At 37.9% G+C, this 21,028-nt stretch overlaps 1 protein-coding gene across 1 annotated transcript in view; it reads right to left on the bottom strand.

Annotated features, from left to right (window-relative positions):
* The window catches only part of FBN1 (fibrillin 1), a 302,515-nt gene that overhangs the window by 228,369 nt on the left and 53,118 nt on the right, over positions 1-21,028 (bottom strand). Inside the window, exons 4-5 of the mRNA XM_020976933.2 lie at positions 16,994-17,089; positions 13,177-13,272 (exon numbers count right to left, since the gene is read on the bottom strand). Coding sequence (XP_020832592.1) covers positions 13,177-13,272; positions 16,994-17,089 — 192 coding nt within the window. The remainder of the gene's footprint in view (positions 1-13,176; positions 13,273-16,993; positions 17,090-21,028) is intronic.

The following is a 21,028-nucleotide window of genomic DNA, read 5'->3' as shown; positions in this document are numbered from 1 at the left end:
CAGAATTTAAAAGTATGATTTTTCAACTATTCACCAAGGTTAAATGTGATACAGATCAAGTTTATGTATTAGCTGCATCAAAATAAACATTTTAATGCAGCTAAATGATGCTCATGTCAAGTCAATTCAATATAACAAACAGTTATAAAATGCCTATTAAGCATAAGGTACTGTTGTGTGATAAAACAGTCCCTGTCCTCACAGAGTTTATATTCCACTAAGGCATTCAGTACATACACAAATGGATACATCAGTACAAGGTAATTCGAGGAATGAGAGAACATTCAGAGCTAGAGGAGACTTGGAGGTAGCTTGAGGAGCAGATGTACTTGAGCTAAGCCTTTTAGGAAGATAAGGATTCAAAGGGAGCATGATGGCCTTATTCTAGCCTACCCTGTGCTGGGCACCTCCTCCCCGACCCTCTCCTTCCTCCTTTTGGGTGTTGTCTTCCACTTTAGACTGTAAGCTCCTCAATGGCAGGAACTGACTTTCATTTATTAATTTGTTGTTTATTATTTATTATTTATTATTTTTATGTATTATTATATTTATTTATTATATATAACATATAAAATAATATAATATATTGTATTTATTTATTTTTATTTATTTTTTTTTTTTATTTACTTATTATTTTATTAACTGTATCCCCAGAATTTAGTATAGTGCCTGGCATGTTGTAGGCACCCAATACATGCTTATTGGATTAGATATTTAAATTTCCATCTAAAATACATATGGAAAAAATGAAGACATTTCATAGTACCTTTTTTGGTGTGTTGTATTTAATAGGTAGATTTCTTGAAACTGATGCCAACTCTCACTAATCAATGTAATATCCAATCTACTTATTAGAAAATGTAGAAGTGGTAAGCACAGGGTCTCCTGAATGAGACCTTTGTCCACATCATGATGAACCAATGAATGAAAAAGCATTTATTAAACACTGTCCATACAAACAGAAAAGATAATCCCCACTCTCAAGGAGCTCATATGCCATATGAATATATGTTCGCATGTTAATTATAATATGGAATCTCTGTTTGGGACTGAGAGAACCCCCAGATCGTTGTTTAGTGCTGAGGAATATGAACACTGTTCTATATTCTAAAGCAGTCTAGAGAAGCAAAGAGAATCAATAATTTGTTAATTCTACAAAGTTCTATTCCAAAGTCTCATTGGGTCACCAATGAGGTAACCCTGGGTTTTAAAGGTTATGTCAGAGGACCATAAAGTCTAGTATGAATGGCAAGGCTCATCACCAACAGTTTAGCTGCCAATGAGTTAAAGAAAAAAATGTAAAAGCCCTTAGTTTTAAGGATATCACCTGTTAGAATTTCCATAGGTTCAATGGTGGAAAAAGGGGGCTAAGGGTGCTGAAAGAGAGACAGAGACAGACAGTGACAGAAGCAGAGACAGAGAAAGAGTGAAGGAGGGAGGGAAGAAGGGAGGAAGGGAGGGAGAGACAGAGAGAGAGAGAGAGAGAGAGAGAGAGAGAGAGAGAGAGAGAGAGAGAGAGAGAGAGAGAGAGAGAGAACATTCTAATGGGGCAGACAAGTAGGGGAGGGGAGGACTACAACATTTCTGGTGAGGAGGAAGAGTAATAACACAGTTTTGAGATTGTCCATCAACATTGACTATATTCTAAATACGAGATCTTTATCTAATGAACAATGAATTGACATACTATTGGACAAACTGAACCACATCAATATTCATATTGTTATGATAGAAGAAATCAGAAGACATAAAGGAAGTTGGAACAGAAGCTTCACCTTTCTCCAATTCCAGGTAGAGCTGAGGGCAATAGTTGTCCCTCCAGCTTTTGGCCAATGAAGTCAATTCTATTTCCAACCAATCAGAGGTCACTCATCTGAAGTCTTCTCTAAGCTGACTGCTTCTAATTGCCGCAACTCCGACAAAGCAGCTTTTCAGCCTCCCTCAATTCATCTTCGCAAGCTGCTATATCAGGTTTTTCTCAGCTCCTATACCTAGTTTCTATACCTTCAAAGATTTAAGGAGAGCCTCCTGATTTCTTATCAAATAGATGGTCCTTCTTAATCATAGTTTCCAAATCTCTGTATCCAAGTGTTTATATGATTTCTTTTTTTTTAATTTTACTTTCTTTTATAATAATACTGTATGCAAATGAACTGAGGTACTCATAATACTTAAAGTTCTAAAGGCTTCAACACAATGTTTTATCACTTTCTTTGGTGCCCTTGAAATTATGTTTCTTTACACTAACATTTCTCTAGTTGTTAATCAATAAAAGATATTCCTCAACTCGTTAAAACATTAAACAGTTCCCAAAACAAGAATGGCATCACTCTTTATTCACAAAGAAATCTGAATCTTCATATTTATACCGCTGATCATTTTCTGTCCCAGATTGTCCAAATCTGTCTGAAAGCCATGTTTTTTATCCATCCATACACATACATACATGCACATATATTTGTATGCGTATATATATATATACATATATATGCATATATACATATACATATATAACATATTGGCAGCCTTTTTAAATTTATTTTGGGGGGAGGCAATTGGGGCTAAGTGACTTGTCCAAGGTCACGCTGCTACAAATGTCTGAGGCCACATTGGAACTCAGATCCTCCTGACTTCAGAGCTGGTGCTCTATCCACTGTACTACCTAGCTGCTGTGGCAGTGTTTATTTTTAAAAATTTGTTTCTTATTGCTCTCAGGCATTAAAACACTTATCTATGACAGTGGTGATATCTTACATACTTTGACAATTAATATAAATCTTTTCCTTTACACAAAAACACTTCTGCCTTTTTCATCATTAAGCTGCTCCACGTGAAAAAAGACTTAAAGGGACACATATATTTTGCGATAAATGAAACCAGAATGCCCCATGTGTGTCTCTTCTGGTTTCACTTCTCGCAAGAATATCAATATCAATCAATATCAATATTGATGTGGTTCTGTTCTTCCCATATGTCAATTCACTGTTTGTTGGATAAAGATTTCATATTCAAAGTACCCAGGGTTAAGCTAATACTTATAGTCAGTCTAAAAATGACCCGAGACAGGCACTACAAAGAGGCAAGGGATTTGGACTCAGCAATGAATAAGAGAATGAAAATGGGCTGGATTGCATTTGGGAAATTGTGCAGTGCTTTTAACAATCCCAAGCTGTTCACTGTACAAAGATAAATTTTTTTTAAACATCAACTATTCTATTAGCAGTGCTACATGGTTACAAATTTGGAACACCACAATCTCAGAAGAATCACAGCAGCAAGTCACCCAAGGGCAATGTGGACACACAAAGTGGGCATAAGCAGACTACCTAGGGTTCCCAATGATGATACACAAACAAGACTTGGTATAAGGTTTTGTTCTGTTTATCCTGACCTATGATTTAATCCATGTGGGCAACTCTTGGTGTAGAAACTCCTCCCACCAATGCAGACCCAACTGCAACTCATCTGTAACAGTCTTAGAAAAATGCCTGGGGACACTGAAAAGTTAAGTTACTAACACAGGGCCACACAGCTAGGATGCATCAAAGGCAGAATTTAAATCTAGGATTTCCAGATTTAAAGGTGAACTTCCATTTCTTTGCTCTACAGCTATAAGGGATATGTCACAAAGGAAATCTATGATCTTCAGGCATACTGGAGTGCAACCACAATGAAGTCCCTAAGGTTCATGCATCATACCCTGATGGAACTAGAATTTAGTGGATAAGTGAGTAAGCTTGCCCTAGTCACTCTTCTCCTACAGAGTAGTGAAAATGGTCTCCAGTCAACAGTATCCTCAGTATCAACAGTTCTCCTCTTCCAAGAAAAGGTTTCTAAGGTGGTGTATGAGTTTAGATAGCCTCATATGGTTGAGAGGGGTCATCCTCTTACTCCTCTCTGTCCCTTGGAAAATACCACTGTCATTCTAGTTTTTGCTCCTAATTTATTCATGTCCTTCCTCATTCATCTGTGCCTATCTTCCAGAGACCAACTCAGGCATAAACTCCTCTATGAGAGCTTCCCTGAGCATTCCAATCTAATGCTAAGAGCTCTATTCTCCACTCTCACAGCACTTACCTGTTAACACCAATTTTGTCTTGCTTTGTCAGGCAGTATGGAAGCCATGTCTCCTCATCAAGATTTTATGCTCCTTGAAGGGAAGGAATGCCTTACACTTATTTAACATCCATCACAGGGGTAAGCAACCAATAAATACTTGTGAAACCTCAGAAAATTGAGAAGTAGCAAACAATACTAGCTAGATGGTTGGCCTTGGAGTCAGGAAATGTTGGGTTCAAATCTTGCCTCCAACATGTATTAGTTGTGTGACCATAGGTAAGTCATTTACCTTCTCAGCATCCTGAGGGCATACATATTTATATATATATTAAACTAACGAAGTCTATACTAATCATTAAAATGTCCTGAACCACAATTTCAGTTGGGAAACAAGTTCTGAGATTTTCTGCTTTGTGGCCTGGGTCCCTCCACCTAACATCTCCCCCACTCCCATTTCAGAAAGCAATACTACATCTCAAGTTTCTCACCCTCAGGAATAGTTTTCTAAAAAGTTTTTTTTTAAATAGGTGTCCAACAGAGACCTACGATGATCTAATTCAGCAAGGACTCCAATGATTGGAGGAGAGATGACTTTGCACAGCTCTGCCTCACTCAAATCCAATTCACACGCAAGTCAAGATACTCTTATGATATCATCTGTCCTCTTTGAGAATGAAGGACAAACAACAACAGGAACCTCTAGATATACAGGAAGAAAGATTCTAGTGGATTCTTTTTTTTTTTTTTTTGCTTTTTGGTGAGGCAATGGGGTTAAGTGACTTGCCCAGGGTCACACTGCTAGTAAGTCTTATGTGTCTGAGGGCAGATTTGAACTCTGGTCCTCCTGAATCCAGGGCCGGTGCTCTATCCACTGCGCCCCCTAGCTGCCCCTAGTGTATTCTTTTTAAACACGTCAAAGAGAAGACGGGCCCAGGTACTAAAATCTGGCTTTTTTTTATTCAATTATTATCTTTTTTTAAAAATCCTGCCTTATTTTGGATAGCGTTCACAAATGGTTAAACACCCTATGTAAAGCCGGAAAAGTTAACTGTCTTTGAAGATGAGACCGCATGTGCTTGGTCTATACCCTGAATACGTAACTGATTTATAAAGACCATGAAAAACTCTGATAACAACATACATAGGGACCCTTAACAGCCATGTTAGCATGTGTTACTTCAATACACGCACAGGATTACACAACCACAGAAAATAAACGTCAATGTCAACAGATGTATTTCTTGGAAGAATTCTAGGGAAATCAAGTTTCTTCAACTGTCTGCCAGCTGCCAAATGTCACAATACCACTTTAAATGCAATGTAACTTTTAGGACATACTTCTGCTGCTATCCACACATTGTTACTTGGCTTTCCATTTAAACTAAATACAGCAAGGGGGGCACACAAAGGGCTGCAGCATCATTCAGTGGAAACAGCTTATTGCTTGTAGCCTTTTGGAAAGAAGAAACTACACATAAGCTTATATGGCCACTCACTGCACTCTTGTCCTCTAAGGGCACTCTGAGAACGAGACTTTCACATGTGGGATTCATTCTGGGAGCTTTTAACAATGGCCACCTATAATTAAAAATCATGCAAAGTCACTGTCAGAAACACAGCTCTACAAAAATGGCTTCCATATAAAAAAGAGAATGAGCTTCCATTTAGTCAAACCCCTCAGAAAAAATACCAAGTCATTTTCTGAATATGGGGGCTTGCCATCAGACCTTGGGTGAAGCAGGCAGGGGGAGGGGATGGTAACATGAGTAAGAGTATATTGGTTCTAAATTTCACTCAGACATGCCTATGTGGAAAGGTAATGTTTTTCATGTTCTTTTTATGGGCTAAATGTATCCAAAACATACAGTTTCATTATTATATGCAAGTCATTTCCATTCATTAAACAAACTAGTTATTCTGTCCCTGGATTTTGCAGCATGAAGTGTTCATCAACTGCTTTACATCCACTTATTAAAACATGATGCATGTATTAGAATTTAAATCATTGCTGTGTGAAAACATCATTTTTATAGCCAGAGAGAGGAACCAAGGCAACTAAAAATTGAGATTTCCCCAAAGCCACGCAACACATCCTCTGTAACTTTGCTTATGCTCCTTCCTATTCCTGGCACAGACTTCCTTCCTGTTTTTTCTTTACCTGTCGGATCCTCCCTTTTATACCCCAACTCAAATATCACCTCCTCCCTGTTTTCTGTTATACCCCTAGTCAGTAATAACTCCCCGCACTGGTCTTCACATAATCTCTCTATTCCATTTACCACATATTACCATGTATTCTGGTTATTTGTACTTGTAGCCTACCCTTACCGCCACTAGACTATAAATTCCAAACAGGCAGAGACTATGTCTTATCTAAAGTGTGTTTCCCCATCATTCCTAACACACTGCTCAGCACACAGCAGGCACTTAATGAATGTTTGTTAGATGAACAAATCTGAGAAAGAGGTGGATTTAGAAGCTAGCTTTTTTGATTCCCCACTTCATTGTCTTAACTATTCTATACTTCATTTACTTCCCTTAACCACTTAGTTCTTTTTAACTATATTATGTTACGTGAAGTACTTGCTAGTTCTTTCCACTCAACAGATATCCTGATCTATTTATGCATTATTTCCTGTCCATTATACTTTAATTGTATATTCCAAGTCACGTACTTTCCCTTCCTTATTCTTTTTTCTTCAAACTTATTTCAAACAATTTTTCCATGATGATATATGTCTACATCCCCCCCGGCATTATGTCCAACAGGCTTTCCTTTTCTCTGGCAAAAATCCCAATATTGCATTCACAGTTTAGGCTTAAGTAGGAATTTAAATACAAACAACAAATGAATCAAGATTTTGAAGAATATGTATGCATGGTTCTACCCTGCCAGCACAGGATGAAGAGCTCCAGATGGAGCAATGAGGGAATATCACTGCTCTTGTTAATTCTATTTCATACTTTCAAAAGGAAAAAAAGAGTTATGCTTTGAAAAGTTTAGTTCACCTAAACCCTGACTTACAGATGTCAATCCAAGTCCACATGTTGTCTATGAAACACCATGAAGGGTCTCTCTCTTCTAAAAGAGTGGTTTAAGCTCTATCAGATGCCTAAACCAGAAGAAGGTATTTATAGATTCAGATTGTGTCTAGGCAATTCCATTATCTAGATGACAAAACGCACTTTAAAAAAATCAAGATGAGGGGCAGCTAGGTGGCGCAGTGATAGAGTGCTGGTCCTGAAGTCAGGAGGACCTGGGTTCAAATTCAGCCTCAGACCAAACACTTGACACTTCCTAGCTGTGTGACCCTGGGCAAGTCACTTAACTCCAATTGCATACAACCAAAAAACAAACAAACAAAAAATCAAGACGATTCTAAATATTCAGAGGCTTGGTATCATACTGGCACACTTGGCATCATAATGGCAAGCCATTAGTATATGTGACTATTTCAGGTTTCTTCCAGGTCCTTGTTAGTATTTGGATAGACTCAAACTTTAAGCAGTAAGAATTGTATTGAACAAGCAATAGTCATGTTGGGGTGCTTATGCTTAGGTGCTTATGTTTGGGTGCTTGTACTTGGACCCCAATTTCTCCCTAGCCTCAGAAACGCTGTCCCTTGATAATCATTTGAGATCAATTGAGCCCCAATAAGGGCCAAAAACCTAAATTAATCTTTTTCTCTCTGAGTGAACTAAAAACACCGCTTCCTGTGTCAAGCCAATTCCAGGACCAGATAGAGCTGATCAGTATTCTTCCTGTTTGTTATCACTGGGCCCAGGATGTCTGGGACCAGATAGTCTCTTGAATAACGGGATTTTTCTTATCTTGAGTTTCAATTGAGAACTGACCACTCCTTAACCACTCCATAATCCCTCCCTGAATCACCTAGTTAGCATATTTGGCACATGCTTTATTGTATTTTATCCTATATAAACTTAACCTGTCCCTCTCTAAGGTTGCAGGAATTCTTAAGAATCCTTGCCTGCTGAAAAGCGTAACAATAAACTTTGCCACCTTGGCTTAAAGAATGCTTAAGTCTGTGAATTCATTCCAGACAACCCATTTTGTACTTTGGTTTTTTGAGGGGTCCCAACCTCTCAACCCTCATCAGTCAGACATCAAATTGGGAAGGTGACCTCGTAATTATTTAACTTAAAAGGGTACTTATCACCTTTAAAATTCAAAATAGAATTAACTAAAATCAAATTTGTCCATTAAGTCTCAGTTATCCTAACCAATGAAGTATAAATAGCCTCCATAGCATTAACCAAACTTAAGTCATAACAACACCAACCACAAATGCACAATTCCTTAACCCACCCATCTCTGTACCAACTAATATAACACACACAAAGTATGGGACTGAGTAATCATCTGGTAGAAATCAATTAATTTAGATGTCTAATATATAAAATCTAGGCCAAAAAAAATCCCACTCCTTCCAGTACTCCCCATGCCACAATTCTTTTTCCCTCAATAGCAAATTATTTATGCTAGAATGATGAAAATACTGAAAACACACTGCTCTCTAATTAATTTTTCTTCTGAAGATACAGCCAAGTTATATAGCCATATAGTATTACCATGTTGTACATACACGTATAATGTATGATAAATACTTTGCAAGGGCCTAGTGGTACCTTTGAAATGTTTGAAATCAATAAATTAGCAGAACATTCCCAAATCCTGAATCACACACTCATGTAACAACACCAGCTCCCTTCTGTCTTTAATTATCTTCAGATCTCCCCAATACAAAAAAGAAACCACTCAATCCCACTGTTGATTTCCCTTACCCACCTAGCCAAACTTCCCACATGGGATAAGCTACATCTACTGCCTCATTCTAAAAGCCCAGCCAGAATTCTGGCTACTCTCCTCTGAAACTACTCTCTTCTCAGCTCTTTGTAAATCTCAAAGTGCTATAGAAATGGACACTATTATTATTTCTTCAAATTACCTCTTGCTACAGAAGGGAAGAAGGGGATAGAGAGGAACTGGGATGGCCAATGATCAGCATATGAAGGCACTAAACTCCTGGACAAGTGCCAGGTATAGACAGGGTGGGGGGTGGGGGGGAGAGACTTGCTATGGTGTAGAAGGTGACAAGGGAGTTAGGTGGGAGAACAAAGAGAAAATCTGGTCTACTTCAAAATTTTGCCCAATTTTCCCTGTCTACTTCACATCCCTCCTAGAATCCAAGGCATTTGTCATTCAATTCATTAGGTCCTGGATCCCCAAACCAGCCATGGTGAAACTGCAAAGATTTGGAGGGGAGGGGGAAAGGGGAGGAGGAGGTCACTGATTTCCAAAGGCAGACCAGAGGCATATAATGCTATGTACAAGCATTCACAAAAGCAGCTTGGTGGAAACCTTGGCTGGAATAAAATCTTGTAGCCACAGAGTGTAGCAAAGCTAAATGATCTACACAAGAATTGAAACTATGCCTAATTAGCTAATTAACTTGCTGAGCTAACCATTCATTTGTGTATACCTACATGAATAAATGAACTGAATGGGAAGTCTTTTAGCTCTAAACCCAGGCAATTTCTAAGATCTCTTTTTAGATTCTCTTCTTTCTCAACACAAAAGCTTATATTCAAGCAGCATCCTTTTAAGAAGATTAAAGACTCAATAGGGCATGATTCTATTTATACTCTTTATACTTCCATTAGGCCAGTTGAAAAGAGCTCTAATTTTCCACATCTTATAAACGAGTAAAGGTGATAATTTGATTCAGTACACTAAATGTAAAATGATTGACTGATGGCTAATGAATGGGCATATTGGTGGAGTCAGTCAATCAGGCAACAAGCATTTTTATTAAGCAGCTGCTGTATGCCAGGTACTGTGTGCTAAGTGCTAGGTTTACAAAGAAAGGAAAAAGATAGTCCCTGTTGTCAAGGAATTTACAGTTTAATGGGGAAGAAAACATGCAAACAACTACCTACAAACAAGATATATGCAAGATAAATTGGAGATAATCAACAGGAAAAACACTAGCATTAAGGGGGATTGGGAAAGACTTCCTGTAGAAGGTGAGCTTTTGGCTAGGACTTGAAGGAAAGGGAAGGAGGAGGGAACAAACATTTATTAAGTGTTTACTGCATGCAGTGTGCTGTTCTGAGTGTGTTACAGATATTGTCTCATTTGATCATCATAACAATTTATGGGGGAGGTGCTATCATGACTCCCATTTTACAGATAAGGAAACTAAGGCAGAGGTGAAGTGGCTTATCTAATGGTATGTGTCTGAGGCTGGATTTGAATTCAGATCTTCCTAACTCCAGACTCAGTGCTCTGAACCACTTGAAGGAAGCTATAGAAGCCACAACACGGACATGAGGAGGCAAAGAATTCCACGCATGGGAAAGAGACAGTGAAAACGCCTGGAGTAGTGGAAATACATTAATCTTGACACTCTTGGGTAGCCCAGGCATATCATAGATGCCCACTGAAGGTCTCTGAGCTGGCTGCACTCATCCTGGCAGGACTGCTGTTCTCAAAAAGGGGGCTACTATGACACCTTTATAACTCAAAACTCTCTCTCTCAAGGTCCTAAGGTTCACCATAGTGTGGGAGAAATATACTTCTACTACTTGCCACTGTAGTCTCTGAGTCCCCTCTGGTATGCTTACTATGTACATAAAATCAGTGGCTATGACCCCATTAACTCTTAAACAACTAAAAAAAATTACTAAACAATAGGGCTGTTTCTTTGTGTTTTTAAGAATAATGATAATATTTACTCAAAAGAAGGCAAAAGCAGAGATAATGAAAATATGGTCCACTTCATAAACCTGGGCCACATTCTCCCATCAAAGCATAAAGGGTCCACGGGGAAGAGTGGACACAAACTTATAGACATATAGCCAAGGGGTACATGAGTTCAGAAACTCATATGCCCAGGGCAACTCACAAATCTGCAGTGCAAACCTCAACATCCTTAGTTCCTGCAGAAACAATCTATACAATACAAAGCCACCTCTCTTCTGCTTTTTCAAGCAAATGAAGAAGTAATAAGCTCTTAACTCACAGCCTTTAAAAGGGTTCTGAAAAAAAGTGTTATGTTCTTTCAGTGACAAACAGTTCCTTTAAGCAAAGAGCTACTTAATTTCTTAGATCTGCAAAGAGCAGGGGATTGTGCTTCATCTAATCAGCTCCATACTTCTTCTTACAGCAAAGAAAATGCAAAACCTGTCTCCCTGCTCTATTTTTCTTTCTCAGACTAGAGGTGATATATAGAAGACAACTCAGACACCCGAGAGGCTTCCCCTCTCTCAGGCTGTAGATGGAAATAGAAAACAATATGTCCCAATAGCTCTTTGCCAAGCCATAGAAGTCAACACTCTTCTCCAGCGAGCTTCCATAAGATGCTCTAGCATTTTGCCAGCCAATCAACAAATCACCACCTCTCTTCCAAATCAGCAGACTACAATCAAAGTAGCTGAAGAATCGGCTGTCTTAGCTACAAGCCCCCTCTGTCTTTATTCCCCGTTTCTTGCGACTCTTCCTATGCTCAGTTGACGTTCCTGTTTGTGCTATCTTTTATTACAGCTTCTTCTCAAAGCCTTTTTTCTGGCTTCTTACATCTTCCATAACTCAAATCAGAGCTTCCTTGTTGTTCTTATTTAACATAGTAAAACTCTAAAAACTCTACTTTTCTATCAAGTAGGACCTCAGTAGTCTGTACATAATCTTCCCCACAGTCCTGTTATTTGATTTATAATTTCTCAGTTATAAACTTCAAAGTGCTAAAAATAATCACGTGCAAATGACCCAATGGATTACAATACCCTGCAGCCATGTTACCTCAGTAATGGCTCTGTCTTTAATCATTTCCTCTAAGTATTTTCCTTTGAGAACCAGTTCTTTATCTGGTTCTCGGAAACCAGATAGTGTTTCTCAACATTTCATATTTCTTCACAAGTGGATTTTTTTTTCAGTTTTCCTTACACTAATGTTACTTCTAGTCCCCTTTTAGTGACTAAACTTCACATACAAAAGAAGCAGTATCTTCCATCTGTCATAAATAAAACAAGAAGAAAGAAGTTGGAGCTAAATGGAAGTACTCCTTCAAGAATCAAAGTAAGGAACTGGCAGAATGGGCTTTATCATACACGTAGAGGCTTCAGGAAATATCAGGGAATATTTGGTCAGCACACACTGCAATGATAAATACCACAGAAAGATTATGATAGGATAAGCTGAGGATAACTGTGATTTATACACTAGCGCCAGTTGCTGAGAATGACATGGCAGAGAAACTTAGTAAAACCTTCCAGATCAAATCAACATAAACTCTAATATTTGGTGACTTCAATGCAAAGTTGGAAAAAGGCAAAAATGGGGAGAAAAAATGGTCCAGGAAAAAGAAATGAGAGAAGCCAGAGAATTGTAATATTATATAGAAGTCTTTAGTCTAAATAATAAAAGAATTAGTAGGCACTGGACATGATGAGCATCAAGTAACAATGTGAAGGATAACACTTTTACATTTTAAAAGACAGGAAGAGATTTATTATTATCCTAGGAATAATCCTGGGAGTCAGCAATATGTCTGTACACAGTTAAACCATGGGCTGACTTGTCAAAGCTAAGGTCATAATTGGTAATTTACAAAAAGAATAATGATGAGAAAAAATAAATGGTGCACAATTAAAATTATTTAATCTAAATTAAAGTTACTGAAGATGAAAAATGGTAAATAGACAACAGAAAGGACATCAGCACTGAGTATATTAATTTTACCCAGAAGTTTAACCATGTAAATTTTTTACAAAGGGAGATAAAAAGAGCCCAGAAAACGCCTTAGAAAACAACGGACTTACATACCACATGGAGGGAGATGGCTTGCCAAAGACAACACTAAGTTAGAATATAAAATCATCCATAAAATCTTAGTAGGAAGGGTGATACATGATTATGAACAGTATCAGGTAATAAAACTGAGAGGAGCAGTGGTCTCAATAGCAAACACCAAAAAAGAAGTCTCAAAAATTAACTTGAAACAACTCGGCAAAGCTCATCATGTAGCCAAAATGATGGCCCCACCCAAGACAGACTTCTGTCCCCAACATATTTCTATATAAAGAATAAGAAGTCTTTACCTCTTTCACACTGGGGTCCTGTGAAGCCATATGTACAAGCACAGCGATTGGGTGCAACACATCTACCTCCATTAAGACAACCACTTTCACAGACAGCTGTAATGCAAGGAGAAAAAAAGAAGAAAAAATGAACTTTAGATGCCATCAAAATGTCATTCTTAAACAACTTCTGAAAAAGCAAAATGATAAAAGTGTACAACTTATCACGCTGATATATATATATAGATATATAGAGATATATATATATAGATAGATAGATATTAAACGCTTATTTTGTAGTCTAAGTGGTTCAAAAGATAATGCTGCAATAAACTTCTATATACAAGGAGAGTTGACATGCAATGGGTTTCTCCCCTCTGGCAATGCTTTCAGGTATGAATTGAAAACAGTAGGGTATAAAATAGTTCTCTTTTTGCATTAGGTGTGTTTCTGAAAGTTGCATGGAAACAAATTTTGTAGATTGAATAATTTTCTCATAGATGTATATTCATTCCAGAGGTTTTTACAGAAAGAACAGAGGTTCTTATGGAAAAGAAATTTGTCCCATTTCCTGCCAAGTACAGTATTTGAGAAGACATTCTAAATACTCCAATGGATCTGCATTCTCATCAATTTGTATGTCTGCTCTGATGATGCAGATCATAACCCATTTAAGCCCACCCATCCTGTGGCAACTCTTCTCCAGGTCTTCTCAAAAGTTTGCCCTTGAGCAATCTATTAAACATGGAAAGGAATGAGTTCTCAAAGGTTATGCCAGAGTACAAATTCTGGTGGATTGCCATGTTGGAAAGGCTTTGAATACAATTCTGGGAACTATTCACTAATCAACATAGGTAAGTATGTTGAAGAAGCTCATCTTCAGTAGGTGGCTATCTGGAGATGATTTTTTTTTCTTGGCTATGGCTACTTAAGAAGATACAGCATATCATATCACATAGCTAAATTAACTTCAAAGATTTGTAATTTCATCAATGTGGCCATCAACACAAAACAAAAAGTTTAATGGTTGTTAAGGATTGCTACGAACAACAACAACAACAACAAAAAACCATCCCCTCTTCAGCGAGTCTTTCCCAATGGAGCTGAACTGCCCCTCAGACAACATTCTGTATTATTCTATGAGGCACTATTCAAAAACACAGAAGTACACACTACCAGAAAGTGTGGTGATATAGTGAGAAGAGAGAAGCTTCAACTTGCCAGGAGAAATTTTTTTTGAATTTTACCACAAAAAAAAAGTACTCTATGTTTTGAATAATTCTTCCCTCAGCAAAGTTTATCTATAGCTGCATTCTCCATTTATTGGCCTCTTTTTCAAACATTTTTATTTGAGGGGCATTGTAAGGACTTAATAAATCCTCTTTCACTCATCCAACCCACCAAATCAAACACTAGGTACCTGCTGCGTGCCAAACACTATGCTAAGCACTACAGATACAAAAGTGAGATATTCAGGCCTCTCAAAGAGCTTACACTCTACCAGCTTAGGGAAGGGCAAAAGTAAAGGAGGATTCCATATATATATACAAGGCATCCCAAAGGTCTTAGTGTAGTTTTAAGCTTTAGTAGCTTAAATTAAAATTTAACTAAATATTAAAATTAGATTAAAAATTAAACTTTGTTGCTTAAAATTTCACTAAGACTTTTGGGACACCCTGATTTAGCTTCTTCAAAGACTTTCTATGTGACTGTGAGAATGACACCATTTCCATGGGCCTCAGTTTTCTCCTCTGAAATGTAGGAGCTGAACTAAATAATTTCTAAAGTACCTCCTAGTTCCTAAGTATAGGACTTTTGCTTTCTATGAGCCTGCCAAAACTACAAACCAGGCTACTTGGGGCTGCTTACGTCAGCAATAAGCAAGGAAGTGTTCACAACTGTGGCTGCTGGTGGGATGTTCCTTCCCTAAGTTGAGACAGAGATCCAAATTGCCTGCAGGTTTGTCTACCTCCTTAGCAAGCAGGATGGCCAAACAAAGCTAAAAGCTATATAAGACCAGAGTCAAAACACCATGTAAGAGAGTTTAGAAAAACTAGATCCTTGGAAAGAGTGTATTTGAAAACAACAAAACTAGGGAGGAGTCCACTTGAAAGAATATGGCCACCATCAAAGGGTCTTTCAAAGGCACATGTTGCACCATGTAAAGTGTAAGATGACTCAGAGATGTAATTAATTTAAATGTACTTAAAGGAATGTATATCAAAAGTATACATAGTTCACATTCCATCTTCAAATCAATGGATGATGAGCCCAAAAAAATGAAGTCAGAAATGCTGTTGCATCACAGAAGCTAGTCAGATAAATACATTTAAAAATTATAGAAAAAAATCTGTAATTAAGTGCCTAATAATTTAGTGTTGTCTGAATTTTAACAGTGAAGCTGGAAAACGATTCTTAGACACATGTAACAAGAGCTGGCAAGGACCTTGCATCATCTAATCTAACAATCTATTTTACAGTTGAAAAAACTGAGGCCCACTGAAGTTAAGTATAATTCTATCCTTCCTGGCTTCCTTCAAGTTCCCGCTAAAATTCTACCTCCTATAAGAAGCCCTTCCCAATCTTTCTTAATGCTAGTTCCTTCCCTCTCTTATTATCTCCAACTTATCCTGTATATAGTTTGTTTGAATATAGCTGTTTACCTGTTCTAGAATGTGAGCTCCTTGAAAGTAGGGACGCCCTTCTGCCCTTCTTTGCATCCCCAGTGATGACCACAGTGTCTGGCACGTAGTAGCACTCAAGAAATGTGTATGGACTAACTTACTGACTTTTCCAAGGTCATGAAGAAAGTCAGTAGCTGAGTTACAATTAGAATCGTAGGTTTCCACCAATGTTCAAGGGTTTTTACAAACACTTCCCAAACCATCAGAGTTCATCTTATTGATATCCAAAATGAATTTTATTAACCGCATATATCCAAATGCTACTTAGAAACTAGATTCCTTTGGAAATTGAGGGGATGCCCGTCAATCAGGGAATGGCTAAACAAGTTGTGGTATATGAATGTAATGGAATACTATTGCTCCATAAGAAATGGTGATTTGCATCATGAGTCTTTTGGAGTTGTCTTAGATCCTTGCATTGCTGAGAAGAGCTGGGTCTATCAATGTCAGTCATCGCACAATGTTGCTGTTACTGTGTACAGTAGTCTCCTGGTTCTGCTCACTTCACTCAGCATCAGTTCATATAAGTGTTTCCAGGTTTTTCTGAAGTCCACCTGCTCATCATTTCTTATAGCACAATAGTATTCCATTACATTCCACACACAGCTTGTTCAGCCATTCCTCAATTGACGGACATCCCCCCAGTTTCCAATTCTTGGCCACCACAAAGTAAGCAGAACTAAGAGAACACTATACACAGTAAAGCAACATTGTGTGATGACCAACTTGGTTAGACTTAACTCTTCTGGGCAATGCAATGATCTAAGAGAATTCCAAAAGACTCCTGATGGAAAATGCTACCCACATCCAGGGAAAGAACTATGAAGTCTTAATGCAGATTAAAGCATACAATTTTCTCTCTTTTTTATTGTTTTTTTTTCTTTCTCATGGTTTTGCTCTTTTGTTCCAATTCTTCTTTTACAACAGGACTAATATGGAAATGTGTTTAATAACCTATATATATGGGTTTATAACCTATATCAGATTGCATGCCGTCTTGCTGAGGGGGAGTGGAGAAAGGGGAAAAATCTAGAGGTCAAAATCTTATAAAAGTGAATGTTGAAAACTAAAACTAACTAACTAAATAAATATTTTTAAAAAGAAACTAGATTCTTACAATATGAGTTCAATTGCACAAATGTAAAGTTACTTACGCTGTCCACAGTGAGTTCCTGTGTATCCTTTCTGGCACAAACAGTGGTCATCGCTACAGCTACCTCCATTCATACACCGGATGGTACAGTGTTGTACTTAAAAAACAAAAAAGAGCAGCAATTTTTCACAACTTAGTTAAACACTCTGGGTGGCTCATTAAAGATGCTCAGTAAGTAATTTCTCAAAAAGGAAAGAGTATCTGTCAGTATCCCCATGCTTGCCACATTCAAGAGAAGATTAAAGATGATAAACACAGTTTAGCATGATTCACATTCTACCAATAAGGTATGGCTTTCACATTTATTTTTATTAAATAATTAAGATCTATTCTTATCTGTTGGGAATAGTTTTCTAAAGAGGACACTGAATGCCCAAGGACTAATAAATAAAGACTCCATATCTACATTCAGTCACAAGAAGGTCTGAGGAGTTTCTCTGATACTCACTAAGCGATGTCCCTGCCTAAGGAAGGCTAACTGGCCACTAAGATGTCATTCCTGAAGTACAGATCATAGGCATTAACAACAAAGTACATCCTGAGCAGCCAGGAGGGCTAGGGCTATTTTTTTTTTTAATAATGCTCGACTAGTTAAGTGGATCATGGAACACTATAATCTCAGCAGAATTACAGCAACAACTTATCTAAAAGGCATTGGAGAGATAGAAGATAGGAATGAGTAAATATGTGGTAACATATCATTAATGATGACTTATGTGAGAGAACTAGTGGAAAAGATATCGCCTACTAAATAATAATAATAGCTAACATTTATATAGCTCTTACTATGTGCCAGGCTCTACACTGAGTGCTTTACCATTATAAACTCATTTGATCATCACAACAGCCCTGGAAGGTACATGTTATTATTATCCTCATTTTACAGATGAGAAAACTGAGGCTGAGGAAGATTAAATGACTTGCCATAGCTATTAAATGTCTAAGGCCAAACTTGAACTCATGTCTTCCTGTCTCCAGGTTCAGCACTCTGTTCAATGCACTAGCTGCCCTCAGTTTTCTACTTAGAAACTAGATACTACTTAGAATCAGACCAAAAATGGAGGCAGGCCAGACATGTAGCAAGCCTGAGAAACAACAGATGGATGGCCAAAGTGTACTAACAGCCATGAAATGATCCAGGGGAAGATCTCCAGAGAATTACGCAGCAGATCTTCTAGTCAGGATTTATGTATTAAAAACGACCAAAACCAAAAACGCAATGTGGAGACAATAATCCTACAGAATGAGAAAGCAAGAATAGGTTGTGACTTTCAACAACAGTAGAAGCACTCATACTAATAAGATGGCAGACTCATCAAGAAATTCATGTAAAAACCAGTTAGAAGCTTTAAACTCAGATACCTGATAAAAACTGAACAGAAATTCCAAGAGACTTTGGAGAAATCAAAGAGAAATTGGAACTTTTTTAACAAAAAGAGTGCTTGTTTAATATCAGCATCAATCAGCCCTCAAAGCTAGTTCCTTATTTAGACTCAAGTGAGATAGGCAGCACACTGGACCTGAAGTCAGGAAAATGTATTTTCAGATCCCACCATTGCCACTTTCTAACTAATGTGATCATAAGCAGATCACTTAACTTCTCTGATGGTCATTTTCTTCATCTGTGAAATGGAAATATAATGCATAGTACCCAACTCTCACTATTATTGTGATGATCAAAAAAGATCATTTAGGTAAAATGCTTGTAAACCTCAGAGCATAACATAAATGTCAGGTATTATTTTTAATGAATTGAGTCAAACTCTCTGAGCCCGTTTCCTCCTCCATAAAATAAGAGTAATAATATTTGCACTAGCTACTCCCCACACATTTGTTATAAGGAAATCACGCTGTAGACCTATGTATATAGATCATTAATATTTTTGCATTATTGTATCATGAAAACTAATCATCTATATACATCCATCTTAAAAACTGTGATATTCAAGAGAAGAGATACAATTAGTCAGGACATATGTAAGCCTCATGTTATAAAGAGCTAGAGTAAAAAAAGCATTATAAAATATCATGAGAGAAAAGAACATGAGGGACAGCATAGAACAGTGAAAAGAATTATGAACTTGGGAGTCCCAAGATCTGAGTTTGAATTCTGGTGCTTCTATTTATTTTACTATCTATGTGAAGTAGGACAAGTTACTTGCCCCATCTGGGATTGTTTCCTCATCTGCAAATGGTGGAATGGAACAGCTAAGGTCCAGCTCCAGCTACATGATCCTATGAAAGATCTCTGCCTTCCAAGCAGGACCCTAAACAAATACTTTGGATGAGGATTTAACCAAACTACATGGAGCTAATATTTGGTACCTCTGAAACAATAACCTCAGAAAACTTTAATAGTCTGAATGAACAAGAAATTCCTAGAGATGAAGTCTTACCAGGATTGGGATATCTCTGGTGATATTATAATAGATGGAAGGTTGCCTGAAGGAGGCTGACTACAGAAAGACATTTCACTTAACTTTATAGACTTTTTTACCCCAAGAGACATGTGGCAGGATAATCTTCACTTGAACCCTTAACTGTGAAGACTAGCCTGTAGGATCTTGTCATTAGAACAGCAAATACAAACTTTTTACCACATTGTATTTAGCAAGTATGATGTAGGAAAATTTGGAATTTTGTTCAGTCACACCACAATTCGATAATAACACTTTTTCATGGTTATGTTGGTGGTACAGAAGAAAGAGCCACTTCTGGAGTCAAAGGACCAGGGTTCAAACCCTGATTCTGCTATTTACTACTTTGTGACCTATCTGGGCTTCAGTTTCCTTAATTGTAAAATGATATTGTCTCTGAGGTTACCTTCCAACTCTTTAAATCTACAATCCATTGATCCTGAAGACTAGTTAAGAAAGCACCTTTAAAAAAAAGCAAAGAATTTGGGGGTTTTCTGCCTATTCACCAAGTTGTGGGTTATTCAAGAGATAAGGGAACAAATCGGCATAAGAAAGCCCTCAAAAGATTTACACGAAGATGTGTAGACACACTCTACGTAGATACAAACTTAACTGTGATGTGTGCACTCAACTCTCACATCTGGCCAGGTGCAAAGGGCCTGTTGTACTGCCAGGCCTCTCAAAAAGAGAAAAATGCCTAAAGATGTGCTCTTCCTTTTCAACACCACTGTAAAGTAGTTCTCAGAGTGCCAAATCTGATGGTCTTTTTTCAGTCCTTATGCTTCTTGATCTCTTGGCAACATGTCACTATCAACCACCTTCAGGATATTCTCTCTGGGTTTTCTGACACTGGTTCTTCTGGTATCCCTTCTACCAGTCTGACTGCTTCTTCTCTCTCTCTGTGGCTATATATTATCCATATCCCACCCATCCTCAAATGTGGGTACTCCCCAAGGCTCTCTCCTGGTCCCCCTTTTTTCTCTCTTCATGACTTCTGATTTTCTTCATGATTTTATGATATTCTGTCTTCATGATCTCTTCATCTCCCTTGAATTTAATTATCATCTCTATGCAGATGGACTGACACATCTACATATCCGGCCCCTGATTCTCTCCTGAGCTCCACTCCCACATCACCAATTACCTATTAGACATTTCTAACTAAATGTCTCAGAGACATCTCAAATCTAACAGGTCTCCAAAGTAGAACTCATTATCTTTTTTCCCCAAAACCCACTCCTCTTCTCAATGTCCTTCTTTTGCCAAGGGCATCACCATTCTTTCAGTCTCTCAGGATTGTAACCTATGAATTACCCTCCACTTCTCATTATACATTATTCCCCCTCCTACACATTAGGATCTAGCCAAGCTGGCTGTCCTTCTGTTCTTCAAACCTGGCACTCTATGTCTCTGCATTGGCTGACCCCCCATGACTGGAATGTACTGCTTCTCTACCTCTGCCTTACATAAGCCCTCACTTCACTTCCTTCACGATGCAACTCAAGGATCGCATTCTACTCCCTTTATCCCCCAAACTACTACTGCTTTCTCACCCCAACCACCTTGTATTTCTTCTGTATATGTTTATTCTGTAATCCCTGGCCCACAGTGAGTGCTTA

The sequence above is a fragment of the Phascolarctos cinereus genome, unplaced genomic scaffold (assembly GCF_003287225.1).
Source record: "Phascolarctos cinereus isolate Bilbo 61053 unplaced genomic scaffold, phaCin_HiC Scaffold_3;HRSCAF=262, whole genome shotgun sequence".
Classification (NCBI taxonomy): Eukaryota; Metazoa; Chordata; class Mammalia; order Diprotodontia; family Phascolarctidae; genus Phascolarctos; species Phascolarctos cinereus.
Note: the sequence above shows the minus strand (reverse complement) of the source record. Positions and strands in the feature narration are given on the sequence as shown.